The sequence below is a fragment of the Cucurbita maxima genome, unplaced genomic scaffold (assembly GCF_002738345.1).
Source record: "Cucurbita maxima cultivar Rimu unplaced genomic scaffold, Cmax_1.0 Cma_Scf00027, whole genome shotgun sequence".
Lineage (NCBI taxonomy): Eukaryota > Viridiplantae > Streptophyta > Magnoliopsida > Cucurbitales > Cucurbitaceae > Cucurbita > Cucurbita maxima.
Window position 1 is genome coordinate 1,362,370 of NW_019272043.1, and position 23,716 is coordinate 1,386,085.

At 36.2% G+C, this 23,716-nt stretch overlaps 2 protein-coding genes, 1 long non-coding RNA gene and 1 other non-coding gene across 4 annotated transcripts; 3 read left to right on the top strand and 1 right to left on the bottom strand.

The window, feature by feature from the left end:
- Nucleotides 1-769: 769 nt before the first annotated feature.
- Nucleotides 770-1,800, bottom strand: LOC111499816. The gene is made up of 3 exons (XR_002721010.1): nt 1,716-1,800; nt 1,180-1,231; nt 770-824 (listed from the first exon to the last, which is right to left on the bottom strand). It is a non-coding gene; the product is annotated as an uncharacterized LOC111499816 (long non-coding RNA).
- LOC111499809 (cation/H(+) antiporter 15-like) lies at nt 1,438-4,780 on the top strand. The gene is made up of 3 exons (XM_023151503.1): nt 1,438-2,077; nt 2,174-3,169; nt 3,405-4,780. The coding sequence occupies exons 1-3, from the start codon at nt 1,859-1,861 to the stop codon at nt 4,698-4,700; spliced, it is 2,511 nt and encodes an 836-aa protein (XP_023007271.1). The 5' UTR covers nt 1,438-1,858; the 3' UTR covers nt 4,701-4,780.
- Nucleotides 4,781-6,636: 1,856 nt separating this feature from the next.
- LOC111499808 (callose synthase 5) lies at nt 6,637-21,916 on the top strand. The gene is made up of 43 exons (XM_023151502.1): nt 6,637-6,704; nt 7,136-7,365; nt 7,463-7,563; nt 9,837-9,958; nt 10,062-10,158; nt 10,288-10,398; nt 10,482-10,610; nt 10,700-10,792; nt 11,020-11,111; nt 11,233-11,359; nt 11,468-11,605; nt 11,745-11,821; nt 11,928-12,006; nt 12,085-12,210; nt 12,319-12,433; nt 13,072-13,406; nt 13,936-13,988; nt 14,108-14,168; nt 14,271-14,352; nt 14,431-14,480; nt 14,585-14,671; nt 15,068-15,190; nt 15,290-15,384; nt 15,482-15,566; nt 15,665-15,825; nt 16,244-16,367; nt 16,448-16,542; nt 16,657-16,771; nt 16,877-17,028; nt 17,571-17,680; nt 17,775-17,900; nt 17,977-18,045; nt 18,176-18,365; nt 18,467-18,578; nt 18,663-18,782; nt 18,874-18,989; nt 19,066-19,149; nt 19,572-19,684; nt 19,771-20,000; nt 20,123-20,920; nt 21,033-21,083; nt 21,173-21,358; nt 21,449-21,916. The coding sequence occupies exons 2-43, from the start codon at nt 7,182-7,184 to the stop codon at nt 21,677-21,679; spliced, it is 5,745 nt and encodes a 1,914-aa protein (XP_023007270.1). The 5' UTR covers nt 6,637-6,704; nt 7,136-7,181; the 3' UTR covers nt 21,680-21,916.
- Nucleotides 17,974-18,054, top strand: LOC111500028. The gene has a single exon (XR_002721042.1). It is a non-coding gene; the product is annotated as a small nucleolar RNA J33 (small nucleolar RNA).
- Nucleotides 21,917-23,716: the final 1,800 nt, after the last annotated feature.

Here is a 23,716-nt window from a genome sequence, read left to right on the forward strand (position 1 = left end):
GTACCCTAGCATCAGTCATGAACACAATCAAAAGAGTACAAATAGCCTATTTAAAGAGTATTAAATACTCACTCTAGTTTTTACATGTTTTTAAGTAATGATTGGTGGATGATAAGAGTAGTCTAGAGCAAGTCCTATAGAGAGACAATCTAGGTTCGAGAGCGTCCATAGATTTTGTCTTTTTGCCTCGGTCTTGTTTTATTCAGCATTCCCTAGTTGTATTTAAACTCAAAACTATATTTTTCGTATGTACATACATTTGTATGCATGCAACACGTACATATACATCCATGCATAAATGCACAAAATTCATATATGCATGTATGCATTTTGTGTTTGATTTTATGTTTTAAAATTTTCGAGTTTCTTTGTTTAAAAAGGTGAAATTTTTTACCTATTTTAGTTTTTCCTGAGTCAGCCCATGCCTGAATTTGTGCTTTGAACAACTTAAAAATCAATTGTGACAATCGTGCTCTTACGATCTACGTGCCCTAACCAAATTTTCAAGTCTTCTAAAAGCATAGATCACGATGTAGGTAGACTTGAGAAAGTAAAAACACGGTAAAATTTTTACCTTTTTATTAAAACAAGAGGTCCTATTTATTGGCCCATTACTTGTCCTACGCGGAAGTCCTTGATGTAATGAGGCCTGTATACGAGAAACTTCAAACAGCATAACCACACTCGGAGCCTATAAACGAAGCACTGCAACGTTTTTTAAGGCAGGGATGCTTCTGGAACTAAAAAGAAAAAAGAGAATTGAATTCACTCTTGTTTATTACGACTTTCCAAGCGTAGCCTTTAGAGAAGGGAGAGTCATTATCCTAGGTAGTAGGAACAAGACACCCCATTAGAATATATATATATATATATATAGACTAAAATACATGTATACATATATATACAGACATACATGCATACACATCTTAAGCATCGAAGCTTCTGTGACAAACACAACCTTATCAAATTTGTTACCCCATAACATCAGTATTCATGTAAACGTTGTGTGTGAATTTTCATTAAAAAAGGTACTCATATGCATTGTCAATGTAAAACATAAAATATAAATCATTATTTTTATCGGTGGCATACAGAGTTGCCAATATTTTAAACTAATTTTAAAAAAGGTAAGTTGATATTCGGAATTAATTGATGGATAAAAGTACCAATAATCGATACCTTTTAGGAATAGGTCAACAAACCAAGTGAACTCAATCATTTAAGAATATACCTGCACACATGAACTTTACTCAATAAGTAAGATACTAATAAAGTGAAATGTTTAATCACCCACCCCACATTCTTTGAACTAAAAGAAAATACCTTTTAAATTTTTAAAATTTTAAATTTTACATTTTTTTTAAATGTATCGTGATGGTTTCTAAGTATTTTTATAACTTATGTTGCTTATCAAAAAAAAAAAAAAACCCAAAAAAATGTCTTTCCATATCAATTCCCTAACAAACCGCAGGTTAATGTTGTTAATTCTCTAAAATAGCATGTTTAACGCCTCCTACATTTTCAACCCATCAAGAATATGGGGTAAAGAAACAGTCAATCTATCTGTGGCCACAGATCCTCACTTAATTTTCTCAAATACAAATATTACTTCAACATTTCTCGTTCTGTTTTCTTCTCCCCATTCAAACAAGTTGAGTTTTCACTGGTAAAACAGGAAATGCAAATGCAAACCAATTGAAAGTATCAACACTTACAATTCATGGGCTCATTTTCTTGCGAAGATTACACATTGGTTGGATGAGACCTTTCATTAGCTTCCACAAGTTTCATGAAGGTTCTGTTGATGGTGGTTTTTCCTGCACTGCAACAGAGAAGTGATTAGCAAATAGAAGAAGAAATGGATGAGAATTCCTTAACCTCTAATAGCACAGAGGATAAAATCATCTGCTATGCGCCAAGAATGATCACAACAAATGGGGTGTGGCAAGGCGACAACCCTTTGGAGTATTCTCTCCCTCTCTTTATCCTGCAGTTAACAATGGTGGTTATGATGACTCGCACTTTGGTTTTCCTCTTAAAACCCTTTCGTCAACCTCGAGTCATCTCTGAAATTTTGGTGAGTTCAAGATTTTGTTTTCTTTTTCTGGGTTTTTTCGTGCAGCTAAATAGTTGGCATTTGAAGCTTTACACTTGATTTCTGCGTGTAATATAGGGTGGAGTGATTTTGGGGCCTTCAGTACTGGGGAGGAGTGATCAATTTTCCAACGCCTTATTTCCTTTAAGAAGTGTTATGGTGCTTGAAGCAATGGCAAACGTGGGGCTTCTCTACTTTCTGTTCTTGATTGGTGTGGAGATGGAACTCTCAGTGATTCGTCGATCTGGTAGGAAGGCAATGGCAATAGCTGCAGCAGGAATGATTCTTCCATTCGGAATAGGAGCTGTTTTTTCATTCCAGCTGCACAAAGTAGATCAGAAATTGAACTACAGCACTTATATCATGTTTCTTGGTATTGCACTTTCTGTGACTGCTTTCCCAGTGCTTGCTAGAATTCTCGCAGAGCTTAAATTGATAAACTCAGAGCTTGGAAGGATGGCAATGGCTTCTGCCCTTTTCAATGATATGTGCGCTTGGGTTCTCTTAGCTTTAGCCCTAGCCTTGTCTGAGAACGATTCCTCATCTTTGGCTTCTCTATGGGTTGTACTGTCAAGTACAGGCTTTGTCTTGTTTTGTATCTTCATAATTAGACCGATTGTCGCATGGATGATTCGAAAAACCCCAGAAGGAGAAAGTGTGAGTGAGTTCAGTATTTGTTTGATCCTCACAGGGGTTATTATCTCAGGGTTTATTACAGATGCCATAGGAACACACTCGGTCTTTGGAGCTTTTGTGTTTGGGTTGGTCATCCCAAATGGATCACTTGGAGTGGCTTTGATTGAGAAACTTGAGGATTTTGTTTCAGGGCTTTTGCTCCCTCTCTTCTTTGCAATAAGTGGGCTCAAGACTAATGTGAGAAGCATAGATGGATTAATGACTTGGGTATCTATTCTGTTCATCACTGTCCTTGCTTTCATTGGCAAGGTCATTGGAACTCTCCTTGCCTCCGTTTGTTATCAGATGTCCTATCGCGAAGGTGTCACATTAGGCTTGCTTATGAACACCAAAGGCCTTGTTGAAATGATCATCCTCAACGTCGGAAAGGACCAACAGGTATACACTCTGAACATGTATTGTCCGTCCCTCCTTGATCTTGAAAATACATGAGACATATGTAGTAGAACTTAAATGGCCCCAACAAGAACAACAATCTTGAATACATCCTAAGCTAGAATACCCCATAATTTGCAGATAACAAAAGTTGGGCTGTTTTTATTTTTCTTTGCCATAAACCTTTCCACTTTTCATAGCATCCTTACCAAAGAATCCATGTAAATTGAATATGCAGATATTAGATGATCAAACATTCACAGTAATGGTGATTGTAGCCCTCATTATGACAGGGATAATAACACCTGTAGTTACCATACTCTATAGGCCAACAAGAAGGCTTCTGCCGTATAAGAAACGAACAATCCAAGCTTCAAAGCCAGATTCGGAGTTCAGAGTGTTGGTTTGCATCCACACACCTCGAAATGTGCCGACAATCATCAACCTCCTGGATGCTTCCAACCCAACCAAAAGATCCCCAATTTGCATTTATGTGCTACACTTGGTCGAACTCACAGGCCGAGCCTCCGCCATGCTCATTGTCCACAACACCAGAAAATCAGGTCGCCCTGCCGTAAATCGAACCCAAGCTCATTCAGAACATATCATCAGTGCATTCGAGAACTATGAACAACACATCGATTGCGTCTCTGTTCAGCCTCTAACAGCTATTTCCCCTTACTCCACAATGCACGAAGACATCTGCTATTTAGCCGAGGACAAACGCGTCGCCTTCATAATCATCCCATTCCACAAGCAACAAACAGTCGATGGAGGAATGGAATCCACAAATCCAGCACTAAGATTGGTTAACCAAAATGTGTTAGTCAATGCCCCTTGCTCCGTCGGAATCCTAGTCGATCGAGGCCTAAGTGGCTCGAATCAAAGCGGATCGAACAAGGCGTCTCATTACAACATAATCGTGTTGTTCTTCGGTGGACAAGACGACAGAGAAGCTCTAGCATACGCATGGAGAATGTCAGAAAATCCAAGAGTGACCTTAACCGTAATGCGATTCATCGCCGCAGAACAAGTAATAGAAGCAAAACAAGAAGCAGATGCACAAGGAGTTTCAGCAATGCAAACAGATATGGTCAATGAAAGGCAGGTGGATGAAGAATACATAAATGAATTCATGACAAATAATGAAGAAAACAATTCAATTACATACACAGAGAGAATCTTGAACAACGGCGAGGAGACAGTGGCGGCCATAAGATCAATGGACGGTGCTCACGACCTGTTCATCGTTGGCAGAGGAGAAGCTCAAGCATCGCCACTCATCGCTGGACTCACAGACTGGAGCGAATGTCCAGAGCTTGGAGCAATCGGCGATTTGCTAGCTTCGTCCGATTTAGCAGCGACGGCTTCAGTTTTGGTAGTGGAACAGTTCGGAGTAGCAATGGTGGCGGAGCATGGAGAAGAAGGAAGGTCACCGCATCGCCACGATCAAGGTGACTACTACCAAAACTTGAGATCCACGAATGCGAGGCAACATACTCCATCAAGATCTCATATTATATACAATGGATAGTCATTTTACAACAGAATCAGATTCTTTTTCCTGATTTTAAAGAGAGCATATACATAAAACAGAGAGATTTTGATCTTTTTGTATGTATATTTTTTAGGCCTTAAGTTTTATACACAACCTCAACACAAAATTGAGTATTTTTTTTTGTATGTAAAGAAACATTTTCGACTCTCCTTTTTAATTTGTTTGTCTCTGATAAATTCAATACAAAGATTGCTAATTTTTTTTTTTTTTCAGCTTAGCGAAGTTCTTGTTTGATGGTATGTCTAAATGGTTTATTTTGTGGTATTTATATTATCTCATTGTTAAAATTAATTAATATCAAATTTACTTTTAAACCTCTATAATTGAATGGTTAACACGCTATGGACATGCATGACCGTGACATCCTCCCCAAATAAACTAGGACATCTATCATGCGACCATAAACAACATGGTTTGATGCTTTGGATAAGTATAATCATGACATCAAGTGAAAGTAACAATTTTATTTTATAAAATTTGTTACGGTTTTTCATTCTCTCTGTTAAATCTTATAAAGAGAATTACATGGACAGTTAGAAGAGAAAACTTCCTAGATTAATCGAGAAATATGTAAATTGAAGAGAGGCTAGACATAAGCAAGATATGGGCAACAAAGTAGACATGAGTGTAAGAGATAGGTTTGTTAAAGGGCTAGGTAGGGCTCTGGGCCTTCATCTTGAATGTTGGAATTTTGGAGAGAATTTGGATATGCGTTTCGAGTCAAGTTCGTTTATATGAAATATGAATGCTTGCCAAATTTGATGTTAATCAAACACTGGATGGATGCTCCACGACACCGTAAGACTCTTCGCCAAAATGACGTCTACCCAAGAAAGATTGAAAATGTCTCATAATATACTTTCTATAAGGGGACGCATAGTGATATGAACCAAGACATCAATTATGCATTATAAATTTCAAGAAAGATGTGAAGAAACTGTTGTTCAAATTATTACCGATGTTAAAATTCATGTGAAGAATCAAACTTCACTATTATTATATGGTTACAAATTTTGAGTGGATGATAATTTAGAGTTACTTTCATTTACTTTTAAGTTTACAATTACATCATTATGGTCATAAATTATGAAGGTTACCACTCTTAAAATGGCTAAAGTAAGATTAAGGGTCTTGATTTTGATATATAAATCATCTTTGTAAAGTAGAATCACGTATGTAAAGGTTTTTTGCAATTTTATATAGTTTAGGTTGCATGTTTAGAATCATTAGAACTTGATATAATCGATCTTACTTGGGGAGTGATTCGAATCTCAAACAAATGTTATTGTCTTGAAATATTGTTAGTTTCTTTCAAATTTCATGTAGCTTAATTTAGGCTAGACATGATCAATCTTACTTTTAAAATGATTTGAATCTCAAACAAATATTATTGCAATGAGATATACCATCAACAAATAATCTAAATCTTTCTTCTCTTTTAAATATTCTTTATCCTTTTATATCAGAGCTTTCTCTTAGAATGATTCCTTATCATTTGATATCAAACTTTTCTTTTAGAATGATTCGAGAGTTGCATGGTTATAGCGAGTTGAGTTGAGTTGAGAGGGTGGTTTGTTAGTTAAGGAAAGGGCCATGAGGACTGAGTGGTGCATATTCTGTTTCTGCCCTTCTGGCTTGTTTACATTCATTTTGGTTGCGAGAGAGGGTGTTTTGGGTATTTGAAAAGAAACAGAAAAGGGGAGAGAAATGGAGGTGATCCAGTTGTATAGGGGCTGTGTAGAATACGAAGGACACCTTGGAAATTGTATACAGTAACAATACAAAAACAAAACAAAACGACCCCGATAACGCCGTTGAGCCATGCTCTCTGTTTTCCCCCGTTGTCACCGCCACGTGTCCATCTCAAAACTCTACCAGCATCACTCCCTTATTTCTTTTCCCCCCCTTCCCTCCATCATATATTTCTTCTTCCGCATCCCCTGCACATTTGCCTCTCCTCCACTTTCGTTCAGCAACAAGGTCAGAAATCTCAACGCATTCCTTCTTCTCTACTTCCTCCACTCGCTCACTTTCTCTCTGTTCATCTTCATCATTGTTCTCTCTGTTTTTCATTTCCTCAACCATTTTATCCTAAAATCTGCTTTTAATTTTGTTTACACTTCCATCGTTTGACGTACGTTAATTAATATTTTTAACTTTGTTTCGTTAGTCGAGTGTTCTTCATTTCGTTTTTGTTGTTGTTGCGATTGAGATGCGGATTTTGAATCGTAGACGTAAAGTATTGCGTAATGCGTTCTGGATGTTTGTTGTGGTGGTTGTTTGTTGTTGCGTAAATTGAATTTTGCATCCGAGTAGTCTAGGTCGATCGTTGAGTTCTGTTTTTTTCATTATTGCTGTTTGTGCTTTGTGCGAAATGATTTTTGTGATGTTGTAGTTTGGAATTTTGGCAGGGTGTCAATTAGAGGATAGCGGTCTGTCTTCCTCCAGGTCTTTGTAATGTCCACGCACGAGTCTGGCCCGCAAGGGCTGACGAGGCGCCCCTCTCGCAGTGCGGCGACCACCACGTTCTCGACTGAGGTATTCGACAATGAGGTTGTTCCGTCCTCTCTCGCTTCCATTGCTCCAATTCTTCGCGTCGCTACAGAGATCGAAGCAGAACGCCCTCGTGTCGCGTATCTCTGTATGTCCAATCAAATTTAATCACCGTTCCGCTATTGTGATCTATTAGACATTTATATTTTCATTTTCATTTTCACTTTCCTCTTCCCGCCGAAAAGGTCGGTTCTATGCATTTGAGAAGGCGCACAGGTTGGATCCGAGCTCGAGTGGACGTGGTGTTAGGCAGTTTAAAACAGCACTTCTTCAACGATTAGAGAGGGTAAGACTTCAATCTCTACTTACTTTCTTACTCGCATGAAATTCTATCCATTCTTTTCTTCTTTTATTTTTATTTTCACATTTATTTAGCGTAGAAGAATGGCCATTTCGTGCTCCAAATAAACTTGAACGTCTTTTGCGTGGACGAGAAAGGATAATTTCGTTATAAGTTGGATGGAAATTATTCTTTTTTATGCATCACGAAAAACTTTTGCCTTTTTTCCCCTATAATATTACATTTCACTTGTCTTTGGTTATTTAAGAGCTCTTTTAGGGAGTAGAGTTCAAATACTGAGTATAAATTTGAATTAGATGGTTAGAAATGTTTTATTCGCAAGTTATTTTCATATGATAGTTAATTTTAATAAAAATATTCATAATATTATGAAATTTGAGTTCAAATGTTTATCCTTCATTTTATTAAGAATATGACTTAAGTGGCTAAAATATAATATTTTTCCTTGAAAGAATATTCACCTTTATATTGTGATATAGGATGCCTCTTATCCATTGCTATATGTATTTCAATTTTTTTTTTTTTAATTTACCTTTATATTCACATTTATATTAGTAATGGTCTAGATCTACTTCTAGAAGCTAGAGAAAAAAAAAAAAAAAAGAAATGTCCTAATAACAACTCATCCATTAAAATTGAATCCACCTTTAATTATGAAGTGAAGGAAGCGCTATAAATAATAGTAATAATAAAGAATGGGGAGGATGAAGTAAACTAGAATTTCACTCAATAATAATTGTTTTTTCAAAAAAAAAAAAAAAAAAAAACGAAAAAAAACGAAAAAGAAAAAGAAAGAAGACTTAGGCATCCTTGAGGTTGTCATAGCTTTTAAAATAACGACCGATTTCTTTTCTTTTTTTTATTTATTTATTATTTTTTTATTTTTACTTTTATAGCTATTAAAGGAAGCAAATTAGTGTTTGGTAGTGAAAAAAGTATACTATAGTATTTGGTAAAATAATAAAAATCTATTACAATTTAGGTATAGGAAAATTAGTCGTTAATATCTATTAGTTATAAATTAAATTTTTAAACATTTAAATAATTTTTTAAAGTTATTTTATAATTATATATCATTTGATAAAAGTTTAGGAGATATAATAGTTATAAAAATTTGAATCAATTAAAATTTTATTGATATAATATGAAATATATGTGAAAGAAAAATAAATACAGAAAGTTATGATTGAAATTTTAAAATTTTAGCTAGAAAATAGGAGTTGTGTTTAAAAGCTATGAGTAGGTGATTTTCTGGAAAGAAATAACAGACATAAATTAAAACGGTTCTCTAAAATTGCTTAACCTTGTAAAAGCAATTTCAAACACACCCCCAACAGTCTTTAAGGTCAAACTCCAAATATAGAAAAAAGTCCTAATTTTTGTTGACCACTCACTTTTTTTTTTTCTTTTTTCTTTTTAATTTTAATTATGCTATGTTTCATCTTGAACTAATTATTTTATACACCTTTTACTGAAATAAAAATTTATAATACATATAATATCAATAATTTTACAGTAAAAATATATTGAAATGAATTAAATCAATGTGATAATTAAATTATAATAAAACTAATTGAATGCATTTAATTATAACTTAATTTAACAAATTATATTTTAATGTATTAATTAGTTCAATAGAAAAAAAAAAATGTATGTCCTTTGTGATTTGAGAAAAAATTTAGATTTGTTTGGAGTTGTAAATTGATCTGATAGGATGTCAATATCAATTTTATTTTCAAGAAAAGAAAACCAGATTGTAGCTCTGTGATTGTGTACCAACAACCAACTTAGACTAGATAGAAGTGATGCCTTCGGAAAAATAGGATTTTACAAGGCTAATCATGCATAAAGCTTATGGAGTAGCAGTGACCAGAACCATCCTATGAAGGGACGAGAGATGATTGGAGGGGACTGGAAATAACGTATTTGACGATTCTGTAATCGAATTGAAGAATTTTTAAAATGTGCTTATGAGAGTGAATTGACATAATAAAATGCATGCGGATTTAAACCGTTAAAAATTCGGGCGCCAACCGGACAAGGTCCGGTGGGACGATCCCGTGCACTCTCGATATGGGACGTATCATAGATACTGAAGTTATTCCCGCCAGATGAGATGCCTGTTCTCTCTGAAATGGAGTTTTCAGTGTAGCTTTAGGTTTCAAACCGTATAACTCCCCAAGAACTCTTGTGGTCAAGTCGAAACTACTTCAATTACTAACGGAGGAAAACTGATTTCAAATCTCTCTTCGGTCCAGGACAATGCATCCAGTCTTGCGTCTAGGGTGAAAAAAACAGATGCCAGGGAAATCGAGGCTTTCTATCAGCAGTATTACAAGCATTATGTCAGTGCTCTTGATCAGGGGGAGCAAGCAGACAGGTACTCGTGTAAATTTTCCAAGTTGGATTCTCCTCTGTTTCGATTTTGTATCGTATATTTTCTGTCTGAACTCCAGAATTTTTTCCTTATTAACTTTTGGCAGAGCCCAGCTCGGTAAAGCTTACCAGACAGCCGGTGTGCTTTTCGAAGTGCTTTGCGCCGTTAATAAGACCGAGAAAGTTGAAGAAGTTGCTCCCGAGGTTCGTTCGATTTAGTGTCAAGTGTATAATTGATCTTTGTTTGTCATTAGTTACGGTGTTCGTTTATCGTTTCACTTAATTGGATTGGGCTGCACGAAGATATCTAAAATAGTATCCTCCAATGAGCAGATTATCGCTGCAGCTAGGGATGTCCAAGAAAAGACTGAAATTTATGCACCCTATAACATTCTACCTCTTGATTCTGCTGGCGCTTCGCAGTCTATAATGCAGCTCGAAGAGGTACGCCTCCTGCTACTGATAAAAGGGCACCGTGTTATCATATCAAATTCGAACTTGATTTTGTGCCCTTCCGTTTCTTTTAGGTTAAGGCTGCTGTGGGTGCCTTGTGGAATACTCGTGGCCTGAACTGGCCAAGTACGTTTGAGCAGCGCAGGCAGAAAACAGGTGATCTGGACCTACTGGATTGGTTAAGAGCAATGTTTGGATTTCAGGTATGATTTTCATGATAAGAAGCAATCAATTCTAACAACTGGCTTTGAGAGATAAACAATATGCTGCTAACAAATTTTGGTGGCTACAGAGAGATAATGTTAGAAATCAGCGTGAACATTTGATCCTTCTGCTCGCTAATTCTCATATTAGACTTCACCCAAAGCCTGAACCTCTCAACAAGGTATAAAACGTACTCTTACTTGCAAATTATGCCATTTTACGGATATGTATATCCAATATATTTGTTGATTTGAACAGAGTTCATTATGCCAATATTGGGCCGTATATTTGAGTCATTTATATGTTTTTCTTCCTGGTGCATAGAGAATCTCCTTGTTTATCAAATTCTGGGATTACTTTTCTTTCCCCTCACTGTTCTGAGCAAATTCTTTGGCTCTATAAATGCAGCTTGACGAACGAGCTGTTGATGCAGTAATGAACAAACTGTTTAAGAATTATAAAACATGGTGCAAATTTTTGGGACGGAAACATAGTCTAAGGTGAGATATCATTTTCTTTTTGTAAATTCTAAAAAACCATACCAGCTTTTGCAATTTTATTTTTGAATTATTATGCGATGGGGAGATCAGAAAACTAAATTTAAAGTCTTATTTTGTCTAGGCTCCCTCAAGGTCAGCTAGAAATACAGCAAAGGAAGATACTTTACATGGGTCTATATCTTCTCATCTGGGGTGAAGCAGCAAATGTTCGTTTCATGCCAGAATGTTTGTGCTATATATTTCATAATGTGAGTTTTTTGCCGAGTATATGACCTTTTTCTCCTTTTGAACACTGTACCAGAAAATTTGCTCATATATTCTCTTAACATTATAGTCTTTTATATTCTTATAACTAGATGGCATATGAACTTCATGGCTTGTTGGCTGGAAATGTCAGCATTGTTACTGGTGAAAATATTAAGCCTTCTTATGGTGGGGATGACGAGGCTTTCTTGCGGAAGGTTATAACTCCCCTTTACTGGGTTATTGAAAAGGTAATCACCCAAATTCTTAAGCTACAAATCATTTTATTTCAGCCAAATCCTTCTGCTACATATCATTTTATTTCAGCCAAATCCTTCAGCTACATTTCATTTTATTTCAAGAATGACAATTTTCCTTTTGATCTTCCAGGAGGCCAAAAAAAGCGAAAATGGAAAAGCTCCGCACTCAGCCTGGTGCAACTATGATGATCTGAACGAGTACTTCTGGTTAGCATGACAAAGAATTGACCTTCCAGAAACTATTGGTCTTTATCCTGTCTGGTTTTGAAAGTTGCCGGGGAGCTTATTAATTTTTGAACTTTCCAATATGTAGGTCGCCTGATTGCTTTTCTCTTGGTTGGCCTATGCGAGATGATGGAGAATTTTTCAAATCAACGCGTGATCTGGCGCAGGTTCTTTTTTATTCTGAATTGATCCCTTTGTTTTGGTAGCTTAGCTCATTAAAACAATGATGGAAACTGTCGTACTAGGGACGAAAGGGACCACAAAGAAAATCTGGAAGCACAGGAAAATCTTATTTTGTTGAAACCCGAACATTTTGGCACACATTCCGAAGTTTTGATCGATTATGGACCTTTTATATACTAGCTCTTCAGGTATGCAATTACAACACATACAAACTTTTAGGCTGTTTTCATATTACTTCTGATTTGTCGTTCTTTACTCTATATATAATCTACCCCTCTTCAATTTGTTTGTTACAGGCGATGGTCATTGCTGCATGGAAAGGAGTTACACCATTGGAGATTTTCCAAAAGGATGTCTTGTACGCCTTATCAAGCATTTTCATCACTGCTGCAGTCCTTCGCCTTCTTCAAAGTAAGCAGTATCTTCATTCAAGTCGATTCTTAATATATGTTCCAAATACACTAATCCAATTAGCAACAACAATTTTTATACTATCTTGTTCGACTTGGTAAGGAATTATTTGAATGATTTCAATAATGCTTCAAGGTTTTTTTTTTTTTTTTTTTTTTTTTTTTTTTTTTTTTTTAAATTTAACATGGCATTAACATAAAAGGTGTTAAATTCCAATCTCTAAAGATTCTGATTCTTTCTGATTCAATGCAATTTCTTCTATCTCTTGTAATGTTAAGAATTATTGAATGATCTAGTTACCACGATTTAATGTTTGCTACGGGTATTAATTTGATACAAATCCCTCTTGATTTCCTCCCTTGACTCCTGTAAAGAGGCTGTTGTGAATTCTATATTAATTGTACTTTTACATAATGTTTCCATAATCGCTCCATGTTTTTCTTTCTTGGGATTAAATCCCTAGCCAAGCTTGCAGCAATCTTCCTACATGATATGACTATTTTTATTCGTATGTTTGAAAGTTTACACGACTTGTAATCGTCAACATGGTTGGGGGAGGAGGAATTATGAATCTATTTCTTTTAGTTTAGCCATATGTTTGTATGTTTACCAGAAATGACATACATCTTTCAACTCAGGTATCTTGGACTTAGCTTTGAACTTCCCAGGATTTCACCGGTGGAAGTTCACTGATGTGCTAAGAAATATTCTGAAAGTTATAGTCAGTCTTGCTTGGGCTATTGTTCTTCCCCTATGCTATCTTCATACTTTCAAGATGGTTTCTAATAAATTCAGAGACGTGCTGTCCTTTCTTAACTCGTTGAGGGGCATTCCTCCTCTATATATAGTGGCGGTTGCTCTGTATTTGCTGCCAAATTTACTTGCAGCAGCTCTATTCTTATTTCCTATGCTTCGGCGTTGGATTGAAAACTCAGATTGGCACATTATTAGATTTCTTCTTTGGTGGTCTCAGGTAGAGATGCTGCTCAATTCTCTCTCTCTCTGTGTTTCTCTTCCTCCCTTCTTTGTCCATATGTGCTTCATCAAATAAATACATTTTGACCACTTACGACTGACGCAAGCATATACCTTGATTGCTATTCTCATGCACCCCTTTAAAATAGTGTACTAAAAAATTGTAACCTAATTATTCTGCTGAAACCTTGTTTTCATCCGGATTACGAATATATTCTTTTATCTTCATAATTACGAATTTAGCTGTGGCGTAAGACTTTGGTGCCATACTAAGGATCGTGATCCTCATTTATGGTGTGCTTACACCAGCTTGTCTGTAATATGTTTATCCTCTTTTCCCTTTCCTTTGAGTTTCTACAAATATGCAATCATGAAAATTTAGAACCATTTTGACCTTATCAAGGTGAAAAAACATGTCTCATGATTTCGGTCTACATGTGTTTTTAACCATATGTTTTTCTCATCTAAAAAGAGTCCAGGATGCATATAATCTTCTTATTTGAGAACTGTGTTTACTCTTTCTGCAGCCAAGAATATATATCGGAAGAGGAATGCATGAAAGTCAATTTACTCTTATAAAGTGAGTTTGACAGGCTATGGATCTCATTTTTTCCTAATTCTTTATTTTTGAAATTACAAATTCTATTTTCTTGATTAGTTGGTATGCGTTCCATGATTAGACATATTCTCTTATTTCAGGTATACCATCTTTTGGGTGTCTCTTTTGTGCTGCAAATTTTCTTTTAGCTACTTTGTTCAGGTAATTCATTTTCAAAATGGAAGGGATAGTAATTGCAGTAGTTAAATATATAGAGGTTTAATCAGTGTGGATCTCTAACCTTTTTCTATTTAATCCCTTCAGATAAAGCCATTGGTGAAGCCAACAAAAGATATAATGAGTATTCGCCGAGTGGAATATGAATGGCATGAATTTTTTCCTAAAGGTGCTTGTTTCCCGCATGAGCATTCACTTTAATGCTTTGATTAATTTTGCTTGTGCTGAAGGTTTCTTTTCAATACAGCCAAGAACAACTATGGGGCAGTTGTATCACTGTGGATGCCAATAATTTTGGTGTGTTTTCTATTCACTTCTTTGTTTTTGCTTTATTCCATTGCTGTAAAATGTAGGTGTATTATCTTGGATAAAGCCTCTTGTACTTTTTTATTTAAATGCAGGTTTATTTCATGGACACTCAAATTTGGTATGCTATGTTTTCGACCATATATGGTGGTTTCATTGGAGCATGTGATCGATTAGGAGAGGTAATGTTTTTCTTGTTTAACCATATTTTTTTTCTATTTATCTTATGAGGGGACACATCATCCTTAATGTAATATCCGTTCACATTTTTCTCCATCCTCCTATTACCCTAGCAAGCATAATAATGTGGTATCTTCTAATGTCTCGGACTGGGTTAGAAATGACTACTTTTTAATCTGTCCGAAGATTATGATGAAAGTAATTATTTTAATTGCATCTTTTGGTTTGAAACTATTACACTGCACTAACTGTTGCATTCAATTGAAGCGCAAGTATTTCCCGTGGTGATAGAAGAATATTCAACAATGTTTCTCTAAGTCACTTATTTTATTTAAGCATAAATGTGTACTTGATTGGTCTGTATCATTGGTTTGATTTGGCTGTTCTTCTCATTACAGATACGAACTCTAGGTATGCTTAGGTCTAGGTTTCAGTCCTTACCAGGTGCATTCAACGCATACTTGGTGCCATCAGATAAGTCTCGGAAAAGGGGCTTCTCTTTGTCAAAGCGTTTTGCTGAGGTTGCTCTTTTATTTTTGGAATTTTCATTTTCTCTAAGATGTATAAAATCAGTGGTTCAAACATTATGTATTAGTAATTACTATTTTGTTTCTGTGTAGATTACCACTAGCAGGAGAAGTGAAGCTGCCAAGTTTGCACAGTTGTGGAATGAAGTGATATGTAGTTTTCGAGAGGAAGATCTAATAAGTGACAGGAAAGACTGCATAAACTAAGTTATCTTTTACTTCTTCATTTCAAGCGTTCTTTTAGTCATATTGTTAAAACTAAACTGAATTTCAAATGAATCACAGGGAGATGGATCTCTTGCTAGTTCCTTATTCATCAGATCCCAGCCTAAAAATAATCCAGTGGCCTCCCTTTTTACTAGCCAGCAAGGTCGATATAGTTCCTTATGTTTTCCTTGATGTATATCTTACCTTTTCAATTTTTGGACATATTAGTAGTGACTATTAACAACTTCTTTACCTCTGCAGATTCCAATAGCATTGGACATGGCTGCTGAATTCCGATCCAGGGACTCTGACCTCTGGAAGCGTATTTGTGCAGATGAGTACATGAAATGTGCAGTGATCGAGTGCTATGAATCTTTCAAAAATGTCCTGAATGTTCTGGTGGTTGGAGAAAATGAGAAAAGGTTCTAAGCTACAGTTTCTTCTTATTGAATCAAACATCATCAAATGATCATAGTTTCCGTTTCCTGCAAAGAGAAGACATGCAAAATCAAAATCGAACCTTAAGTTCAATATGATTTAAAACCTAGTACTTAATATGAGGGAGAAATTTCAGCATGGGATTTTGCAAGTAATAGATCATCATTTACTTCATTGCCTCTCAACGTATAGGAGGAAAAAATTAAATATTTCTTAATCGGAACGACTTTCATCTATTGTTGTTTATGGATGACTTGCAAATATTTTATGAGTACCAATCATCCAGGGTTGAGATAATGCGTAAACTGCTACTCTGTGTCTGCAAGATGCTATAACTACTCGGTGAAATGGGAATCTGTGTCAATTGTTTACGTGAATTCTAATTCTCTTTGGCATTAACAGGATTATTGGAACCATTATTAAAGAAGTTGAAAACAATATTTCGAAGAACACACTTCTCACAAACTTCAAAATGGGTGCTTTACTCATTCTGTGCCAGAAATTTGTGGAACTCGTGGAGATCTTGGTAAGATAAGATGCAACTCTAAAGTATCTGCTGGTCTATTCTTTCAGATTGGAAACTTTGCTCTTGATTTCCTGTTTCAGAAAGATGGCGATTTATCCAAGCAAGATACAGTGGTGTTTTTGCTGCAAGATATGTTAGAAGTTGTCACTCGAGATATGATGCTCAACGAAGTCCGGTTAGCAAATATATTTTCTGTAATTTGAAGTTTATTTAATTATGTCATTGGCATCCTTAAATGGCTACTGTTATATACTAAAATGGTGATCCTTTCCTTTGTTAAATCTTTCAGTGAAATGGTAGAACTGGGTCATAACAAGGACTCCGGAAGGCAACTCTTTGCTGGTACTGACACTAGACCTGCCATAAACTTTCCTCCTACAGTTACAGCTCAATGGGAAGAGCAGGTGGGCATATTGAAAATAAATAATATTAATTTTGAGAAATTATCTATCATTCTTTGATTTTAATCGATTGAAACAAAACAATCTTGTCTTTTTGGGGTATGTCAGATTAGACGCCTCTATCTACTACTGACTGTGAAAGAATCTGCCACCGAAGTTCCTATAAATCTTGAAGCACGAAGAAGGATTGCATTTTTCACAAATTCATTGTTTATGGATATGCCACGTGCTCCACGAGTCCGTAAGATGTTATCATTCAGGTCTGTTCTTTAACTATATTTGAGCAGTAAGTATATGTCTATTCTATTTGGAGAAGTTCTTTCTGAATTTGAAATTGGATGCATCATCCTATACTGTATGCTTGTCGCTGAGGAATCTATGATTCAAAATCCTAGGTTACAAACTCACAATAAGTTATAAATGTACTGGCAGCATTATTAAACATATATTCATGTTTTGTGTCTAATAACTGCAAGAACTGTTTTTCTTTTAATCTTTGATATAAAAATTAGAGATTTTGTACAACCTCCTTTAATAAAAATTAAATTTTCGTTTTTCTTAAGAAAAATCTTGTGTTAAACATTAAATGTTACAAGTTTACCTCAGTTTTTTTTGTACTTAATAATATTCTTGGCCTGTTGACAGCATTATGACTCCGAAATATAGTGAAAGAGACTGTCTGTTCTAAAACTAACCCTAAGATGAATATTTTTGGGTTGTCAACAGCATTAAGACAACAAAATATAGTGAAAAGATTGTTCTGAATCTGACTCTAAGATGAATATGTTTGGATTGTGAACAGCGTCATGACTCCATACTATAGTGAAGAGACTGTCTATTCCAAAACCGACCTTGAGATGGAAAATGAAGATGGTGTCTCCATCATATATTACTTGCAGAAGATCTTTCCAGGTGAGTGATAGAACTAGAACCGGCCCAAATATCTCTTGGTTCTTTGATAAGTGATTTCTGTGACTTGTCTCATGAACGTTTGCCTTCCTGCTAGATGAATGGAACAACTTCATTGAGCGACTCAATTGTAAAAAAGACAGTGAGATTTGGGAAAATGAAGAAAACATATTACACCTCCGTCATTGGGCCTCCTTACGAGGGCAAACTCTATCCAGAACAGGTAGCTTAAATGCATTACAGCTACTGTTGAGTTGATTTGTGCACTTATATCGCTGGCATTAACACATTTATTGCAGTTAGGGGTATGATGTATTATCGAAGGGCTCTAAAGCTTCAGGCGTTTCTTGACATGGCTTCTGAGAGTGGTAAGCCTGTTCATGTTGACATTTTGAGTGGTTTAGATGTCTTGTTTTCTTATCAGCACTGTCCGTGTGCTTCTTTCTAATGAGTATTAACTAACCATGGTTTCCTTAATGATTGTTTTGTTAATAATAGAGATACTTGAAGGCTACAAAGCGATCACAGTTCCGTCAGAAGAGGATAAAAGAAGCCAGCGATCCTTGTATGCTCAATTAGAGGCCGTGGCTGATATGAAATTCACATACGTTGCTACTTGCCAGAACTATGGGAATCAGAAACGAAGTGGGGATCGTCGAGCAACAGATATCCTGAATCTGATGGTTAAGTATGTTCACCAGCCTCTTTAGTCATTTTCAAACTTCGTTTTGCTTGGTGCAATTGATCAAAGAAACTTTTCCTTCCCCTTCACTTTCTTTTTTGGCACAGTAATCCCTCTCTTCGGGTGGCTTATATTGATGAAGTCGAAGAGAGAGAAGGTGGAAAAGCACAGAAAGTCTACTATTCTGTATTGGTCAAAGCTGTTGACAATCTTGACCAGGCAATCATTAGTTAAACTCAAGGATAAAAATGTTAATTCACGTTACCATTAGAGTAATCTTGTTTTCTTTGCTCTTATTAACAGGAAATATATCGGATTAAGCTGCCTGGTATAGCTAAGATTGGAGAAGGGAAACCTGAAAATCAGAACCACGCTATAGTTTTTACCAGAGGTGAAGCACTTCAAGCAATTGACATGAATCAGGTGAACCATCAAAACCAATATTTGACTACTTGCTTTTTAGTTATGGCTTAGATGCTTAATAATGATGGTTAACTTTCTGGATCCCTTCTAGGATAATTACTTGGAAGAAGCTTTCAAAATGCGAAACCTTTTAGAAGAGTTCAATGAGGACCATGGTGTTCGTCCACCTACAATTTTGGGAATGCGTGAACATATCTTTACTGGAAGGTTAGCTTTATTTCTGAGCAAGTGCTATGAAAAGCTGTATGTCTTCTGTCTAACTTCAATTGTTCGCACACTGCAGTGTTTCTTCTCTGGCTTGGTTTATGTCAAATCAAGAAACTAGCTTCGTCACAATTGGTCAGAGGGTTCTGGCAAGGCCGTTAAAGTATGCTTTTCTTCTCGTACTTGATTAATTTCACATATCTCACCCAACAATACATTATTCATATTTGAAAGCAAAGCGGTCTCTGGAAAACTGTACCCGAGATTCTAAGTTGTTGATGGATCTACATATTTCAAAATAAACTAAATCACCTTTAGATAGTAGGAAAAACAAAGCAGAACTGAAGGATGCAAAACTTTTAGAGTTAGAATATGTTGCATCAACAAATTTTTAATTTAAAATTTCTTGTAATACCTTAACATGGAAGGATTGATCTTTTATATTTTTTCTGGAGAATGGTGAATATTTGAGAGGGAGAAATACTAGATTGAACATGATGAATTTGTCTGTTGCTCAGTTGTCAGTCCAACTAAATGTGAACATATTTTGTTTGCACATCTATAACATGTATTGGCTGGTTGTAGGGTGAGGTTTCACTATGGTCATCCTGATGTTTTTGATCGAATCTTCCATATTACCCGTGGGGGCATGAGCAAAGCTTCTCGAGGCATCAATCTCAGTGAAGATATCTTTGCTGGTATTATTCTTTACACTCCACATCCAGTAGTCAATGGAATTTTTCTTCTCGATTTTTATTATATATTTTAAATATTTCCTCCATAGGCTTCAACTCAACATTGAGACGAGGAAATGTAACCCACCATGAGTATATTCAAGTTGGGAAGGGAAGAGATGTTGGTCTTAATCAAATCTCTCTTTTTGAGGCAAAGGTAGCTTGTGGTAATGGAGAGCAAATTCTCAGCAGAGACATCTATCGTCTGGGTCATCGTTTCGACTTTTTCCGCATGCTGTCTTTCTATTTCACAACAGTAGGATTTTACATCAGTGCCATGGTAAGTTTTTATATATCCAAATGTTTTTTCTTTGGCTTCTTAACTAATCTGCATATTTTATTTCATTTATTAGCTTGGAAGTTTCTCCTGTGCCTTGATTATTTGTTCCTTTTGTCATGCAGTTGATTGTGATGACAGTATATGCTTTCTTATACGGAAGACTTTATCTGTCATTGAGTGGATTGGAGAAGTCCATAATAAAATATGCTAGGTCAAAAGGAGATGATCCTTTAAAGGCTGCCATGGCTTCACAATCAGTTGTCCAGTTAGGTCTTTTAACTGCCTTGCCAATGATCATGGAAATTGGGCTAGAGAGAGGGTTCAGAACTGCAATAGGTGACTTAATAATCATGCAGTTACAACTAGCTTCCGTTTTCTTCACCTTCTCTCTTGGCACAAAGGTCCACTACTATGGGCGCACAGTCCTCCATGGTGGGGCAAAGTACAGAGCTACAGGTCGTGGTTTTGTTGTGCGGCATGAAAAATACGCTGAGAACTATAGGATGTATTCAAGGAGTCACTTTGTGAAAGGACTAGAGCTTATGATATTGCTTATAGCTTACCAGATATACGGATCATCTGCAACTGATACTGTAGCTTATCTTTTAGTCACATCCTCAATGTGGTTCCTGGTTATTTCCTGGTTATTTGCCCCTTTCCTTTTCAACCCTTCAGGTTTTGAATGGCAAAAGATAGTGGATGATTGGGATGATTGGTCAAAATGGATCAACAGCAGAGGTGGTATTGGTGTGCCTGCAAATAAAAGTTGGGAGTCCTGGTGGGACGAGGAACAAGAACACCTTCAGCACACTGGCTTCGTTGGACGCTTCTGGGAAATCGTTCTATCTATCCGATTCTTTCTCTATCAGTATGGAATAGTGTATCATCTACATGTGGCTGGAAATAACAAAAGCATCACCGTAAGCCTCTAATTATTATTTCTTTTTTTATCATTATCTGATTTAATATATAACAGGAGATTTATCGACTGTCCATGGTTGAGGCCTCTTTATATTCTTTTATAAATTTCAGGTGTATGCATTGTCCTGGCTTGTCATTGTTGCCGTGATGGTTATACTTAAGGTTAATGATTGAACTCCAATGACTTTTCCTGCATCAAAGAAACCCTATTTATGTCCATAATTACTCACTGACGAACGTTTGGACTGCAGATTGTGTCCATGGGTAGAAAGAAATTCAGTGCAGACTTCCAGCTAATGTTCAGACTTCTGAAGTTGTTCCTGTTCATTGGATCAGTGGTGGTAGTAACGATGCTCTTTACGCTTCTCCATCTCACGGTTGGCGACATTTTTGCAAGCATTCTAGCCTTCATGCCCACCGGGTGGGCCATTTTGCAAGTATGTCACCTAAAAACCCTACGCAGCCCTCACTTTGGTATATATATATAATTTTATTAGGAGTGTTGTGTTGTTTTATGGTGGTTGTAGATAACACAAGCATGCAGACCTGTTATGAAGGCAGTGGGAATGTGGGGATCAGTGAAAGCTCTAGCCAGAGGGTACGAGTACTTGATGGGCATTGTCATTTTTGCACCCGTGGCCATGCTCGCCTGGTTCCCTTTCGTGTCGGAGTTCCAGACCAGGCTCCTCTTCAACCAAGCATTCAGCAGAGGTCTCCAAATCCAAAGGATTCTGTCCGGTGGCAAGAAGAACAAGTGAAACCCAAATCAAACCTCATTGCTATGCTAGTCTTCATAAATGGAACGCCACGTCCCAACGATTATCAAGCTCAACCTCAAGCTCAAGTTCATGCTCAATGAGATGCTTTGGCGTCGCTTTCCTCTTCTATCAGCCTCTCCCTTATTATATATTATAGTTTCTAATATAATATTAGTATCACTCAATACTACATTTTATGCGTATTACATAAAAAAAACCCACCGCAATTTTTCTCTATATTAAATCATAGTATAGTTGTACCCATTCCCATTTGAGCTCTTCTTCGAATACCCCTAGATCTCATATTCTTGTACGTTGAAGGCAGTGCTCATTCTTTTTTTATTTTATGAGAAATAAATACAGTTAATATCTTTTTCTTATGAAAATGGCTTTACTCTCTCCATGTACTCTTACAGCAACGTCTTAGCTAAAATGATTCATCAAATGGATTGCATAATTAAAAATTATGCAAGGTCTTCAACCATAATTACTCACCTAATTACCTAATCAATCACTTGGGATTTAGATATTATTAACATAATAGGCTTACGGAACAACGACGTAAACATTAATTAATCGCCCACGCTTTTGTTATCATTAACAATAAGGAATTAATGCATCCATTAATTAAAATTTAAAATTTAAAAGTTTAAAAGTTAAACGAATTCCAGAAGAAACCCAACCCCACCTTTACCATACTTAAAAATCTTATCCCAAAAGACTTTTCTTATTAAGATTCAATGTGGAAATACACATTCAATCTAACGACACATCAGGTGCATGAAGTCCAATGCACCTTCTCCAATAACTAAAACCCACCATACACGTGTCCAGCGAAGACGCCATTGCCCACAAGGGGGATTAACCAGGAGAGTGTGCCAACGTGGGCAGGCGTGTGTTGGCCAGTTATAGAGGGAAGGAAAGGCACGTCATCGTCAATCCATCCGTCAGCGCCCACGTGTCCCCGAATCAAAATGGTTGGTAGTAGACACGTGGGTGAGTGATGGACCAGTGGCAGATGCCAAGTTGTCAACGTCCTCATCTTCAATCAAATTAATATCTATATATAAATCCATGAAATTGGAAAGGGCATTTCATTCATTGTCGTCCCCTTGCCATAAACAGCCAGAACCCATTTGGATCGGTCGTTTCTAGAGAGCTCAATCTGTGTTGGTGAAAGAAGATCGAAAGGCAATAATGGAAAGAATCGACAGAAAGTCATCCATTGAGAACGAGCCAAGAACTCTCAAAATGCACCAAATCCAATTTGCAAGAGTAAGAAGAACAACACTTCATCATGCTTTCTTTTTCTCTACTTTATAAATCATTCATTCTTTTGTTGTAAATAATGATACAACTTCGCCATGAATTTCATTCAGGAAGCAGCTCTGTATGTGATAAACACAAGCAGCATAGAAGAAGCAATGAGGATTTTCACAGAGGTAATTAATTAATTGATCAAGTATAAAACAGAATGCTTAAGATGTGAATTTAACGATGTGGGAAATGCATGCAGGGATTAGAAGCAGTGGAGTGTAAAGCGATTGAAGATAGAGATTCAAGCATGCAAAATTGCTGCCATGAAGAAGAAGTTGATGAGTTACCATCTTTTTATCGGCTTCCAGACATTGTTTCTGCCCCTTTTTAGGTCACTTTTTTTTATAAAAAAATCATAGTTTTTGTAAATAAACATATGATATGTATACTTCTAAGGTCTCATGGATGGAGTTTTGAGTTTCAACCATCCTCATCCACCTTTAATCTTTTTACTTCTTCTCAATATATATATATATATATATTTCCTCATTTTCTCTGATTTCAAGACTATCCCGAGTAAAACTTATTTGAACAACGAATCGCCCTTCTATAGTCGAAGTGAATACGAACCAAATTAACTAGTCAAGAGTGAAACTATTTTTAGATGCAGGTTACTGTCATATATGTCAGAATCATCAAATTTGAATAGTCCTCGTACTAATGTCAAAAAAAAAAAATATTTACCACAATTCAATGTTTTCACGGAATGCTCTGAATGAT

Coding starts and splice junctions, on each gene's coding strand:
- LOC111499809 (XM_023151503.1), top strand. CDS start 1,859: ATGGATGAGAATTCCTTAACCTCTAATAGCACAGAGGATAAAATCATC. Junction 2,078..2,173: donor GAGTCATCTCTGAAATTTTG/GTGAGTTCAAGA, acceptor CGTGTAATATAG/GGTGGAGTGATTTTGGGGCC. Junction 3,170..3,404: donor ACGTCGGAAAGGACCAACAG/GTATACACTCTG, acceptor TTGAATATGCAG/ATATTAGATGATCAAACATT.
- LOC111499808 (XM_023151502.1), top strand. CDS start 7,182: ATGTCCACGCACGAGTCTGGCCCGCAAGGGCTGACGAGGCGCCCCTCT. Junction 14,672..15,067: donor CATGTGATCGATTAGGAGAG/GTAATGTTTTTC, acceptor TTCTCATTACAG/ATACGAACTCTAGGTATGCT. Junction 18,783..18,873: donor AAGCAATTGACATGAATCAG/GTGAACCATCAA, acceptor GATCCCTTCTAG/GATAATTACTTGGAAGAAGC.